The 15,726-nt window shown below is 36.6% G+C and overlaps 1 protein-coding gene across 1 annotated transcript in view; it reads left to right on the top strand.

The window, feature by feature from the left end:
* The window catches only part of DIAPH3 (diaphanous related formin 3), a 514,561-nt gene that overhangs the window by 269,547 nt on the left and 229,288 nt on the right, over window positions 1-15,726 (top strand). Inside the window, exon 21 of the mRNA XM_043580147.1 lies at window positions 4,456-4,695. Coding sequence (XP_043436082.1) covers window positions 4,456-4,695 — 240 coding nt within the window. The remainder of the gene's footprint in view (window positions 1-4,455; window positions 4,696-15,726) is intronic.

The following is a 15,726-nucleotide window of genomic DNA, read 5'->3' as shown; positions in this document are numbered from 1 at the left end:
TAGTGTTAGGTAAATGGATGGTTAAAATAGTTCCATAGTGAGTTTAGGGAAGAATAACAAAGATAACTGCGCACGTACTAAGATTTCTTTTCAGGCGAGCCTGTGCAAGTCTGCAGGCTAGAAGGGCGGAGGGTGGGGGCGGGGAATGCGCCGAGTTTCGAATAAGCTGGATCCTGAATATCTCTTATCTATTAAAGAAATTAAAGAGACCAGATATGGTATTAGACATGGTTGGTATAAAAATGTCTAACGGATTCTGTTGTTTCCCCCATAAAACAGTGGATGGCATTAAAATTATGTGCGAAAACATAATCATAATGAAATGATGCAAGATTACATCTTCCTTTTTGCCCTTTGTCTACTTTTTGCCCTTTGAGACAGATGGAAAGAATCAGATGATCCAAGGGTGGCAGTCATGACTTAGGCATCCAGTCCGTACCTGTTGCTTTATTATTTTCTCAAGTTCTTTCATCTCACTTGTCTCTCCTCTGACAGCACTTAATGTTGCCAACAAACAGGTGTGACATAAAAATTACCCTTAGACTTCTGGATATTCTTGATTGATTTTCACCAGTCACTGCTTTAAAGGCTTTTTTTTTATTTGGCATGGAACATGTCTAATTATGGGGTGGGGACATTGCAGGAACACTGCCCCCTGCTTTCAAATAACAGTTAAAGTATTTTCACTTTCTTTTTTATGCCTTCAGATTGATCTTCAGATTACAACTCCCTATTGTCAGAGTTTGGTGATGTGAGTTTACATTACTAAGACTAGGTATCGATCAGTTGAAAGGATAACTGTGAAAGTTAAGTTCTAATTTATTGTCTTTTTTTTTTCAAATGTTTATTTATTTTGAGAGGGAAAGAGCGCGTACAAGCATGAGCAGGGGAGGGGCAGAGAGAGAGGGAGAGGGAGTCCCACGCAGACTCCACGCTGTCAGCACAGAGCCAGACTCGGGGCTCAATCTCACAAATCATGACCTGAGCCGAAATCAAGAGTTGGACCCTGAACCAGCTGAGCCAGCCAGGCACCCTTCATTATTAACTGTCTCACAGTTAAACTTTCATAACCTTCTTCTCTTTCTCCTCCTCTTTTTTAGTGACTCTCTTACCATTGAGAGCATTATTTGGAGCACCATAGCTCTTCATTTCTGCATTCAGCCTCGCCTGGAGCAGACAAGTGAGAGATTCCTTAGTAAGCAAACGGAACACAAATCCTGTGTTGACAGATCATGTGAAGTAATGAAGAAACAGACGTTCTTCAAGAATAAAAAAAATATATATATTTTCTGATTTTTAAACTTTTTATTCTTTGATCCTATATGAGGAAAGACTCGGATTTGATTAATGACAAAAAGAACCCTGCTATTCTTATCACAGATCCCAAGATCTAGACCTTAGAATGTTAGTATACTTTAAGACTTTTGTTTTGAAATAATGGGGACAGCCATGTGTCCTGCAGGATCAGAGTAGGCTATTCAATAGTAGACTGAAGACCAGAATGAGTTCCAGGTGATCTCTCGGGTTCTTTTCCAGCTCAGTGATTTTTGTTCACTAAAATACATTTATTTTTTATTAGTCTAAATCCTATTTGAAATTTGGAAGAAAGAACAATATGGAAAGGACATCTGATTTTAAAAGATGTTGCTCTAAAATGTGTTTTTCGGCTTCCTGGCTTTGTCAGGGTTTTTCATGAATTCATAGCATTTTGTTCTGCATTACATCATACACTTACTCTGTCTTTTCAAGGTACCTGTCCCTAGTGCCAGGTAAACTCATTACTCATACAAATCTAGGTTATATTTTTCTAGGAAAATTAATTACTTTATCCTGGCTACATATGGTTAGCTTGTCAGCAGGAAAGCTTTAACATATTTGGGGACAGTATAATCGAGGCATTTAAGCAGTTTTTTTCTCTTTGTGCATAAATTAGTACATTAATATAGGTTAAAATTAATATATTTTGTAATAATATTTTCCTGGGATACTTCTCATGTTTACGGCAAAGTAACAAACTATCATGAATAAGGGCACAGGTTGAAAACATGCCACGGGAGCATCATACACCTTTTGAATGGCCATAACCACGTGTACTCATGTGAGTCCTCTACCTTACTATTCTAGAGGGTATATTAAATGGAATAGAGCACTAATACAGAGTTGGCCCAATATAATGTGAATACCATTTGCAATGGTTAAGCATAAAAATTTAGAGACTTTAGTTTATTTGGGAGCACTTAAGACACGTTTGGGGGCACCTGGGTGGCTCAGTCGGTTAAGCGGCCGACTTCGGCTCAGGTCATGATCTCGCGGTCTGTGAGTTCGAGCCCCACATGGGGCTCTGTGCTGACAGCTCAGAGCCTGAAGCCTGTTTCAGATTCTGTGTCTCCCTCTCTCTGACCCTCCCCCAATCATGCTCTGTCTCTCTCTGTCTCAAAAATAAACGTTAAAAAAAAAAAATTAAAAAAAAAGAAAAGACACGTGAAATGACGTTATGAGAAGTAATCACTGTTTGACTCAGTGTAGCTGCACATATAGTGCCCAAACAGAAGGATTCATGCCTGCTAACAATTGACATTCTAACCGGGCTTCATTTTATCTTTCTAAAATTTTATACTAAATGTATTCTATGAAACCGTTATTAGTTCTTGTTTTGTTCTTATGTCTTTTTTGAGCTTATAGTCTTTTTACTTTTTTTGTTTCAATGTTTGTTTATTTTGAGAGAGTGCGAGAGCATGAGCAGCCGAGGGGCAGACAGAGGGAGAGAGGGAATCCTAAGCAGACTCCCTACTGTCAGTGCAGAGCCTGCCATAGGCCTCCCTCGATTCCACAAACCGCCAGATCCCGACCTGAGCCGAAATCAAGAGTCAGACGCTCAACCCACTGAGCCACCCAGGCGCCCCACCCTTTTTACTTTCTTGTAAGAAGAAAAAAAATATTTCCCCTAGACAGGCAAATTTGAAGACATTCCTTGAACTCAGAATTTTAAGACCTTTTCAAAAGTTCTGTGTGGAGGGCAATTAACTACATCAGTCAAACTCTTAGAATCTTGGCTGTGTCCACTTAAACATTAAAACATCAGGTGACTGGAGAGAATACTAAATGTGAATTAGATATTTATATTATTTGCTAAGAAACTTTCTCAATCACTGTAAGGATTTGGTCCATCTGAAGATGTATCTGCTGAGAGTTAACTCCTTCCTGCTCAGTTCTTGTTAGATGAGTATGCTGGGCTGTATTGTTATGTCCAAGCAAGTATCCTTTTGGATCTAATATCTTTTTAGATCTAATAAATCCAGGCTTTTGTCTGGTCTGTTTAACTTTAAACAGCAGCCATTGTATTATTAGCAGATAGTCTTCTGTCTCCTGAACAGAAATCCTATAAGCTTTGTGTGACATTGTTCTTTACGTTTTCTTTTATACTCTGTGACTAACAGACCTATTCCCTATTTTAACCGTAAGGTGTTGTGTCACTGTTGGTTGTTTGTTTTTTGTTTTTGTTTTTTTTCCTGACCTTGCCTCACACTGTTTTTATTTATAATAGCTGTTGAAGTTCAATAGGTTTACTGTTATTGCATCATCAATGTGTTTCAAGTCTCAATCCCTAGCACGTTTGGTCAGTGAATTCATACACAGCTTAAATGCCCTTTGTCTCCAGCCTTCAGTTAAGTGGCTCTTCTCCCCTGTGATAGAATACGGGGGAGTAAGTTTAAGGCAAGAACTTGCTGACTCTCTAGGCTTTTTGTTCTTTTCAACATCTTCAGCCCCCACGCTCCCAAGAAGGGAACGCAGAGTCCCAAACAGGGTTAACTTGGCATGTGATGGACCCATAGCTTTGCATGGCTTCTGGCTCTGGCTACGCCCATGTTCCTTAACATCCACTCTGCTAATTTAGTGTGTGTCAGGAGTCATTCTACTTCTCTGTGTTTCTCTAGAAAGTCAATTTAGTACAAATTGGGACCTATTTACTTTCCCTCCATCTAACACATACTGTTAGTCAGCAGGGCTTCTGAGGACAGCAGTTGCTATTTGAAGAAAACAAACCCTCTTTAGACCTTTCTGAATGTTTTAAACATGACCCAACCTTTTCCAGTGTTGAACAAAAATTAATGAGAGAAATGCTTTGTCATTTGTTGCCTCTGTACCCTGCCACCTTTTTTAAAATTTAGTCTTTGTTGAAAAATTATATGTACCTTATCACTTTAACTTTGTCATTTAATTAAAGCTTTCTTTTCCCCGAGCATCTAAATTGTTAATTTTTTCTTTGAGGGATGACTCTTGATTGCTCACAAAAACAAGCAAGGCTTTTCTCTCTCTCCTTGCTATCAGTTTTAAGGGACATATTGCTTCCTCGGCACTGTCATACCAATAAATCATCCCAGATTACTTGCAGTCGTACAGTACTAAAGTATACCATGCATTTTAAAGGAAATCTGCTATTTTCTTTTCAATCAGATGAGCAATGTGAAGAGACTCCGGCCACGGCTCAGTGCTATTCTCTTTAAGCTTCAGTTTGAAGAGCAGGTGAACAGCATCAAACCTGACATCATGGCTGTCAGTACTGCCTGTGAGCAGATAAAGAAAAGCAAAAGCTTTAGCAAGTTGCTGGAACTTGTGTTGCTAATGGGAAACTACATGAACGCTGGCTCCCGGAATGCTCAAACCTTCGGATTTAACCTTAGCTCTCTCTGTAAAGTGAGTTGTTTGTTTTTTTTTTAAACACATATTTGCCTGGACACTCATTCTTAAATGTCAGCCCCGATTACATTATTTAAATATTTTTATTTTGATGTGTTCATTATCGAGAATTTGAACCAAACGCATGGACCCAAACCCAGAGTGAACTGAGCTAATTTACTCAACCTCTGAGCTAAATCCAAATATTAATTTTCTCTGATCTGCAAATCCAACTGAAGGATTTTGTTTAATAACAGAATTATGTCATAAACCTATGCTTTCCCAACCTAATGAAATGGAACATCAAAATATTTAAATCTAATATTCAATTCAAGTGACTGCAAATGGTGGTATATACATATTGAGAATTGCTTAAGATTGTCGCTTCAGTTTTTACTTTAGCTATTTAAATAGTTCTGTGTGTTTTTGTTTTGTTCCGTTTTTTGCAAGCTGACTAAAGGGAGAAAAGAGTGAGACTGCTTTATATAAAGGGGGAGATTCCCTTATTAGGAATAGACAGACATACCTCGGGTATCACTGATGATTTTGAAATGTTTCTATCTAAATATAATTTTAAAGGATGTGAAAATTGAGTAAGTTTAGAGATTTTTTTTTTTTCCTCCTGAGTTCTTCCACATGTTAAATACTGTTACGGCAAATATATTCACTGTTTTCATATAACAGAGTTCTTTCCTAGGAAGAGGGCCATAGCAATAGTGCTTTATTGATCTGCTTACAATGAATTCTTCTTGTTACACATCACAAGAAAAGCCTTCTTTTGTTCTTGACCTGCTAACATCTATACCACCTGATTAAGGAATTTGATGACTGATTTTCCCCGCTATCCAGAAGTTTGCTTTATACCACTTGATTTTTCTGAAAGACCTACATTAGCATGTATGTAACCTCTTTTCAAACTGAAATCCGAAGAGGATTTTCACTTTTACAAAATGGGGATTGCTTTTTTGCTTTATGCCATTTGGCTTAAAGGCCAAATGAAAGGTTTCGTGGGGACACTCTACTTTCGGGTAGCGGGGGAAACCAGTGTTGCCGTTGCCAGTGAGATAGGGAAGGTGAGAAGCAAGTTCAGTTTTAGCTGTGGGTTGGCTTGAATAGTTAATCTCCCAGTGCTTTCGAGACTTGCCTTATACAGTGTTCCTGACCTAAGCCTCCAGTTGGTATCAACACCTGTGAGCTTGCCCCACCCCAACTCCATCTTTCTATTTTCCTCTCAGTTCCTGAGCTTGATGTATTCAGTTAAGATCCCTAGCATGGGAGGTGCAATTCATAATACATGTATTGAAGACTTGACACATTTGTAGAGTGCTTGCTTATTCCTGTGCCAAATGCTTGACCTGGTCATCCCATTGAATGGATGTACTTATTTACCCGGCATACATGAACCCCCGTTTTTCACCATTAATTATTATTAATTTTTTTAATAGAGCTGTATACAAAAAGTTATGGCAACAGAGTTGAGAGAGAGAGGCTAGCACAGTTAGGAGGGGACAGTTAAGCATTTGGAGAAGGAATTTGAGCTGAGTCTGGAAGTGCGAGTGGATGTTCCCTGAGAGGAAAAGGCATTCTAAGCTAAATCCATCAGTTTGCATGAAGGGTCATTTCACGGTGTATGTGAGTACACCAAGTGATGGGAAGCCTAGATGGGAAAGGAATGGCGAACAGGCAAATGAAGTAGTAAATTGGTCTACATTGGAAAGCACCTTCAGCGCCATTCCTTATGGTGAAGATTTATGGAAACCTGTTAGTTTTTAGTAGAAGTGATGATATCAGAGACGTCTTGTGAGAACATAATTCTAATAGCAGTGTGGAAGAAAGTTAAGGTGCCCTGTCCAGTACTGTCGCCATTAGCCATATGTGGCTATTTACATTTAAATTAATTAAAATTTAAATAAAATTAGCAAGTGCCTCAGGCACACTAGCTATGTTTCAAGCCAATAAGTGTCCATACGTGTTGGCAGCATAAATATAGCACATTTTCCATCACTGTAGAAAATTCTACTGGACAGCACTGAGGTAGAGGGTTATAGCTGGGAGAGGTTCTCTGACTGACTGACTGACTGACTGATGTATGTAGCACGTGATCTAGGAGAGTGGACTGAGGAACTCAAGCGGAGAAGATAGATAGGGAAGATGAAGGGAAAAAGGAGAGATCAAAGATAACTCCTCGATACTGACATGTGTGATGTGGTTGCTCAAAAGTGATTGAGTTCAGGCTATTTTTAGTGTTTCCTACCCCTTGTTTACCTCAGTGTCTTAAAGGGAATCTGATGGAAGCTGCTTTAACTATTTAGCAAATATTTGTCCGTTATGAAACAGTGAAGGTACTTTGAGACAATGGAAGTGCAGGCTAGGGTAGTGGCAAAAGGACTTGGGGTAGGATGGGAGGGGCGGGGGGAGGGGAGTATGCACATTTAAGGAATATCTAGGGAACTGTTGGAGTGTTGATAATGAACTTGGAGGTGGAAGGGCAAGGAGGCAAGCAGAGGCAAGCCTTTCTCAGGCTTTCCCTGAGAAAGGAAGCAAAGGAAGAAAAACAGGATGAAGAGCAAAGTTGGGGAGAGGTTTACACCTACAAATCAACTGAAATTTGTTTCTTAGTGCTAAGGGTCTTTTCTTCTGTAGAGTTTGTGTCTCAGAACTGCAGTGGACTCCCTCATACACTTCCTCGAAAGGGAGCTGTTGACAAGAGATTAGGTCTGAGTGATGAGATAGAATAGCCTAATACAGTGCCTGGTGCATAGCAAATACTCAATAAATGACAATGCACCAGACAAAATGGACACCAATTTGTGCCTTTTATGTAGTTAGAGTAGGCATTGTCTCATACTGCTAGACAGTGGCTGCTGCATAATAATTTAAAAATCTTTTACAAAAGCAATGCATGCTGCTATTATTTTACTACAGCTAATCTGTAAACCAGTTAATCTGTCTCCAGATAAGAGTTGACTGTATTTTCAGGCAACGATACTAGATATTTTGACCATCCCTCTTAGGATTCTTCTGTTGTGGAAGAAAGAAAATAAATACTACAACTTTATATTTTTTATTAGCCTACATGTCAAGTTGAAAGCTTATATTGAACAAGATGATATCTCATCATGTACGTTATCAGAAGTAGCAGCTTGATCTTTGACAATTGTGATTGAATTTTCACACTGAGTATAAAGCATTTGGTTTGGTGATAAGCCCCCATAAAAGGAATTCCATATGTATTTGACAGTAGAAAGGGTAATATTTTAATTTGTTAAAACATGCTGGGTAATTATATGACATCTAATATTCTATATTCAAAAGCTTTACTTTTAAATACGCTTTGTAAATTTAGCTCTACTATGAGAAGTACATGGAGTTCTACTAAGTTGTTAACTTTTCATCCTTTATAAATAATTATATGAATTGTGAAATCTATATAGATTATAGCTTAATTTTAAGGGCTGTATTACATCTTTGCATACCTTTATAATGGAGGTAGCTAAATATAATAGCTCTGAGTTCAGAGGGAAAAGGATCGCGTGGGTTTTTTTACCCTAAAGATTGGATGTGGTCTCTGTTAAATAAATGTAAAAATAAAATATAAGAAACAAGGTAAACATAAGCAAGTTTCTATTAAGATGTAAGTAAAAATTAAAGTAGATTTTTAGAGGCTTTCTGGTGGTAAAAGTGAAGTACAGACATGGTCGTGAAACTTTTTGTGAACTAAGAGGTTTCTCCTCCTTTGCCAAAGCTGAACTTCACAAGAAAATTTGCACGTGTATTGTTAGAAAAATACGACATTGAGCTGTGTTCTTTAAAACAGTAAATGAATGAATCCGTTACATTAGGATCTTTCTTTTAGAACCATTTTTTCCTCCCCTTCCCCTATCCTTTCCCTAGGAGTATGGGCCAGAGCCTGGTAGGGTTTGACACATCAAGGGAACCCTCATGGAAAGATACAAATATACTCTTCAGTTACATAATGCTATTTCTAGTTTAAGTAAAATGGTATAAATACCTTGGTTTCGGATGGCTTGACTATTTAAAAGGATAAACGTTAGAATATGTAAAAGAATGGATGAACTTCTTGTCATTCATAAAGTCCGCCAAAGATATTGCTAGACTAGATAAAAATTGGATAATATGCAATTGGAGATTATATTCTTTTTTCAGGACCTGCTATTGATTAAATGCAAATCCGTATCCTTAGAAATTCAATCAGTAAGTGGTAGGTGATTGCCTCACCAAAATGCCCACCTAGAAAAAATTTACATGTGATTAGTGTTGAAGTTAATTTTCTTAGAGAACCTATTGGTGATGCAAAGATCTTTTTTTTCTTCTTTCTCCAAGTAGATCAGTGTTGTAGCAAAAGAATGAGTTGACCCAATCATCAAAGTTTAACACTATATTAAAATCTATGAGAGGATTTTTACCTTGTAAATTAAAAAAACAACAACAACAGGTATTATCAATCCATATACTATGGCTATAGCATATGTTTGATATTTCCTAATGTCTAATGATAAGTAATTTCCAAGTTACAAATTATCCCAATCAGTACAACTGGATGATGTAGTTATAAAATATAACTCTTTGTTCTAAGTAATTACATTGTATTGGGATAGTAGATATAAATTTTGGAAGAGTTTACAAAGTGTAATAACTGACTTTTGTCAGTGTTAGCTATTTTGGGGGGAAATTGCAGAAACAAGTAATTGCTGATTCCATTATAAATTGATCAGTATTATCACATTGTAGGAAAACTTCTCTCTTCTCGTTGGCAGTAGAACATACAGTGAGTTCACCTCAAAGGTGAAGTCCTCAAAGGACATGTAGTAACGGAAGTTTAGGATAGTCGGAAGTTAGGTGTTAAAGGGTTGGGAAGTGGCAGGCAAGATTGGTTTTTGTCTCCTCTTGAGTTTGATTTTTTTTTCCATTTAAAAGACTTTTTTTTTTTTTTTTGTTCATTGAAGTACATGAAATTTGTATCTGATATCCTGTATATTCTTTTTATAAGCTCAGGCTAACCAAAGTAGAATAAAGCTAACCAAAGCTGTGATGAGGAAGATCTTTGAAGGAGAAAAACAACACAGAACAAAAACCAGCCATTTCATTTCCTTTTTGATTGATGCCTCCACCAATTCCAGTGAGTGATTTCTTGAAATTGTGAACAGTTCTTCCTGTAGGACATTGACTCTCAACCAGGAGCGCCCTTTAAGAAATATTGATGTGTCAGCCCCACATTGGATCAATTACTTCAGCGTGTGTGGATGTGGATCTTGATTAGTGGCTTCTTAGCGGTCTCCTGGATGATTTTAATGCACAAACTGAGCTGAGAATCATTTTGTCTTCTGCCCTACTTTATCCCAGAATGGAAAAATCTCTGGTTGGTGGTGTGGAACCAGCCAAGAAACAAACATACAAAAGCAAAACCCAACCAATACAAGAACAAAAACAAAAAAGAAAACAGGTCTCTGTCTTCACTTAAGAATGAGGGGTGAAAATATTTCCAAAAACTGCTTTTTTTTGTTTTTGTTGTTGTTGTTTTTTTTTTTTTTTTTTTTTCATGCCGAGCTCAACACTACCCTGATAGTGAAGAAAAAGAGTGGGTAGAGTGTGAATCTCAGGCACACGGCAGAACTGAAAAAAGTTGATGGCCAGTGTCCTGAGTTATTCTTCAGGGCTCTACCTTGTACAGATAGAGTTTCAGTCATTATATAAAAAGTAGGAGACAAATAACTCTGCCTATCACCTGTTACACTCAGATCGGATCATACTGTGAAGCTTTTTGTGTGAAATTTTGCTTCTCCTATATCACCTTTTCATTCACTCTATGAAGTTATTTTGAAGAAAGACCTCTGCCAAACAAATCCACTGTTCCATCTACATTGTGTTTTAGAAGGATTTTAGAGAGGTTTTTATTCTTTATCGGATTGGCAAAATCACACCAGTGAATTTTGGCACCCTTTGAAAGTAAAGCAGTTTTTGGCCAAAGACTTGCAGATAACAAATGCCATTCTTATTTTACATCCAGCCAATTAAGTCACTGAAATGTTGACTTCCAAAGCAACGTGAAGCTATCTAGGATTTTTAACCCCTTTGATTCATTCAGTAACACATTTAATCAATAGCATTTTCCAAGAAATATTTAATTGGGTTTACTAAATAATGTTTTTGATAAATTGTATTCATATTTTAGGTTTTTTTTTCAACTGCTATTAATCATTGTAAATTAGAAATATTCTTTGAGGCGCCTAGATGGCTTAGTCGGTTAAGCATCTGACTTCAGCTCAGGTCATGATCTCACGGGTCATGGGTTCGAGCCCTGCATCGGGCTCTGTGCTGACAGCTCAGAGCCTGGAGCCTGTTTCGGATTCTGTGTCTCCCTCTCTCTCTGACCCTCCCCCACTCGTGCTCTGTCTCCCTCTGTCTCAAAAATAAACATTAAAAAAAAAATTTTTTTTTAAAGAAATATTCTTTTACTAGAATTAGAGTGGCTTTACTCACGATCAGCAGATACACTGCTTGTGTGCTATCATCTCACCATTTTCATGAAAAACATTGCTAATCTATAAAATCTCTTTTCCCCCAAACACATAGTCTCAGAATTGGCCTTAACACCATGCTTATAGACAGGCCTCCTATCCTTTAGAGAGAGCACCCAAGAAGAACCTTACCAATCATCTCTGCTTTACTCCAGTCTCCTGCTTTTGTGCATTTTCAAAATGAAAAATCAAAAATTGAATAAGATGCTCCATTCCTGATAGTCGAGGAAATTTATTGTTTACCTCTTCTTTGTCAACGGTTTGCATTGTTCTTGCATTTTTGGAATAGAGGCAAAATGTGCAGGATTATTATCTCCACAGTTAGACAATGGCATTTGTGAACATTTGTTCTTAGGTAGCAGAGGTGGGGAGTACAGTGGTAAAAATGGGTATACACTAAAGCCAAAGACATTACAAGAAAGGAAAGTTATTGGCCAATATCTCTCATAAAAACATATGCAAAAATTCTTAACAAAATGTTATAAGCCAAACCAATAATGTGTAAAAAAGAAATATATACTACAACCAAGCGGGATTTATTACAGGTGTGGGAGACTGGTTAAACATTTGAAAATCAGTTAATAGAATCCATTACATCTATAGGCCAAAGGAGAAAAATCATTTGATCATGTTAATATATGCAGAAAAAGCATTTGATAAAATCCAACAGACATTCATGTAAAAAACTCAAGAAACTAGAAATATAGAGGGGGACTTCCTCAAGTTGATAAAGAATATCTATAAAAACTACAGCTAGCATTGTACTTAATGGTAAGAAACCGAATGTTTTCCCTCTAACATTGGGCAAAGAAAAGGTTGTCCCTGGTCAAAATTCTTTTTTTTTTTTTTTTTTTAGGTTTGTTTATTTACTTAGAGTGAGTGGGGGAGGGGCAGAGAGAGAGGGAGAGAGAGAATCTCAAGGAGAGTCCACACTGTCAGTATGGAGCCTGTTGTGGGGCTCAAACTTGTGAACCATGAAATCATGACCTGAGCTAAAATCTAGAGTCGGACGCTTAACCGACCGAGCCACTGAGCCACTTCCCTGGTACTCTTCTTATTCAGCATTGTATTGGAAGTCTTAGCTAATGCAGTAAGACAAGAAAACGAAATAGAAGTTGTATAGATTGAGAAGGAATAAATAAAAGTGTCTTTGTTCATAGGTGAAATGTTTGCCTGTGTAGAAAGCCCCACCAAATTGACCAAAACCAAAAAGAAATATATATATATATATATACCTCTTGGAACTGGTAGGTGATTATAGCAAAGTTTCAGGATATGAAGTTGACATAAAAAAGTTAATCACTTTCCAAAAACCAGCAATGAAGAGCTGAACTTGAAAGGAAAAACAATATCATTTATGTTAGTACACAAAAGAGTAGTACTTAAAATATGTACAAGATTCTTATGAGAAAAACTATAAAACTTTGATGAAAAAAATCAAAAAAGAGCTAATAAAGAATTAGAGATTCCATGTTAATGGAAAAGAATGTTCAATATTATTTAGATATTTCTTCTTCCCAACTTGATCTGTAGATTCCATGCAATCCTAATCAAAATCCCAGCAAGCTATTTTGTGAATATTGACAAACTGAATCTAAAGACCATATGGGCATGTAAAAGACCCCGAAAAGCCAACACAACACTGAAGAGGAACGGAGTCGGACTGATACTCCTGGACTTCAAGAATTACAAAGCTGCAATAATCAAAATATTCTTATATTGGTTAAAAAAAAAAAAGTGGACAGATCAATGAGACAGAATAGAGAGCCCAGAAATAACTCCACATAAATATAGTCAAATCTTTGACAAAGAAACAAAGGCAATCAATGGAGAAATAACAGCCTTTTTTTTTTTTTTTAAATTTTCTTTGAATGTTTGTTTATTTTTGAAGGAAAGACATAGCATGATCAGGGGAAGAGCAGGGAGAAAAGGAGACACAGAAAGCAAAGTGGCCTCTAGGCTCCACACTGTGAGCACAGAGCCCCATGCGGGGCTCAAACTTACAAATCACGAGATCATGACCTGAGCCGAAGTCGGATGCTTAACCGACCGAGCCACCCAGGCGTCCTGAAATAACAGTCTTTTGAAGAAGTGGTGCTGGAACAACTGCACATAAACATGCCGAAAATAAAATAAAAACAAAACAAAACAAAAACTGTATCTCCATACAGACCTCAGGCCTTTCATAAAAATTAATTCAAAATGGACATAGCCCTACATGTAAAATGCAAAGCTGTACAACTTTTAGAAGATAAGAGAAAATTCAGGTGACTTTAGTTTTGTCAACGACTTTTTAGATAGGGTACCAAAAGCATGATCCTTGAAAGAAAAATAGTGAGAAGTTGGATTTCATCAAAATGGAAAACTCTGCAAAAACACTTTTAAGAGAGAAGATGGGAGTGCCTGTGTGGCTAAATCGGTTAAACCTCTGATTCTTGATTTCAGTTCAGGTCATAATCTCACGGTTCGTGAGGTGAAGCCCCATTTCGGGGTCCATGCTGGCAGCGTGGAGACTGCTTGGGATTTTCTGTTTTCCTCTCTCTCTTTCTTTCTGCCTCCCTCCCTCCCTCCCCCTCACTCTCTTCCTCCCTCCCAAAGTCAAAATCAATAAACTTAAAAATATATAAAAAAGAAGACACACCACAGAAGGGGAGAAAATCCTTGCAAAACGCATATCTAATAAAGGACTTCTATCCAAAATATATAAATAACTCTTGAAATTCAACAAGAAAAACAATTAAGAAATGGTCAAAAGACCTGACTGGACACATCACCAAAGAAGATTTACAAATGGCAAATAAATATATGAGCAGATAGCCAACATCATGGTCAGCAGAGAATTGCAAGCTGAAACAATGAGACAACATACATATCTATTAGAATGGCTAAAATCTGAAACATTGGCAAGTTCAAATCCTGGCAAAAATGTAGTACAACAGGAAGAGAATGCAAAATGGTACATCTCTGTTGGAAGACTGTTGGGCAGTAACCAAGTTAAACATAAATTTAGAATTCAGTGATCACACTCTTACTTACTTTTAACGCCTTACTTATTCAAAGGCGTTGAAAACCTGTGCACAAATGTTTATAGCAGCTTTATTTGTAATTGCCAATATTTGGAAATAACTAAGATGTCCTTCAGTAGGTGAATGGATAAACAAACTGATGCCTCCGTACAATAGAATAGTATTCAGTGATAAAAATAAATGATCTCCCAAGCCAAGAGAAGATTTGGAGGAAGCTTAAATTCATGTTATTAAGTGAAAGAGGCCAATTTGAAAAGACTACATACTGGATGATTCCAAATATATGTATGACTCTTTGGAAGAGAGAAAATTATAGAAATGGTAAAAAGATCAGTGGTTGTCAGGGGTTGTGATGGAGAGAGAATACAGAAGATTTGAATAAGAGCACGGGGAGTTTGGGGATTGGGTGGGTGAAACTCTTCTGTATGGTGGTATAATGGTAGATATATGATCTTCATTGTCCACCCCCCTACAACTGTAGAAGGCAGCGGATCTTAAGAATAATGTCATCAGTTGTGAAAATGTACCACACCCATGTAAAATGTTATTAATAGGGAAATTTGGATGGAGGAGAGGGTATATGGGAGCTCTGTATTTTCTGCTCATTTTTTTTTTCTGTAAAGTTGAAACTGCTTTAAAAAAATAAAATCAAGGATTTAAAAAATAAAAGGTAGAACATTCAATTTAAAATTTATGTATTTGGTCCATTTATATTAATACTGAGCTGTTTTAAATGTCTTGTGGATAAGGAGGCTATATAAATAAACAGAACATCGAACAATACAGTAGATAATGTAATAAGCTAAAATTTTTACTACAGTGCAAAAATTCTTTGAACTCTGCAGTTTTTGTAGTTGCTAAAATCCAAAAGAAATAAATTAAAAACATAATTCAGGGAAAGTGGGGGGGGAGTATGAAAGAAACTAGCTTATAATTATAGAAATCCACATTATATAAAGCATTTTCTTATTTAATATTTAAACTCTCGTCATTTTAAAATGAAAACTACACAATGAATAGAAATTATTTTCATATATGAATATCATAATTTGTCTAATATATTTTTTTACCTAATATCATTTGATCTCTACTTTAAAATAATTTTGAAAGTTTTATTATAGGTAGTAATAGTTATGGCAGTGACCTAAATGGTGTTAAGCATCTTATTTTATTTAAATTAAGATTTTTATTTCCATTGTAGGGAGATAACCAATCTTTTCAAAAAATTAATCAGCATGGTGATTATTTTTTTAATGCAGTTATACACATATCAAAAAACATTATTCATTGTATAATTGTGGTTTTAACTAGTGAATTTTTCCTGGCACATTGCCCTTCTTATCTAAGCAAATATGATATTTTTTTTTTATAGTATGTGTTTACACACCTATTTTCATGGAAATACCTTTAACTTGTATTTAGAGTTCCTATTTTGTACGTTCACAAATCGCTTTATTCTGCATAGGATTTAAGATGGAATGTGA

This window comes from Prionailurus bengalensis, chromosome A1, assembly GCF_016509475.1.
Source record: "Prionailurus bengalensis isolate Pbe53 chromosome A1, Fcat_Pben_1.1_paternal_pri, whole genome shotgun sequence".
Lineage (NCBI taxonomy): Eukaryota > Metazoa > Chordata > Mammalia > Carnivora > Felidae > Prionailurus > Prionailurus bengalensis.
The sequence above is the reverse complement of the archived record's forward strand: the minus strand, read 5'-3'. Positions and strand labels throughout refer to the sequence as shown.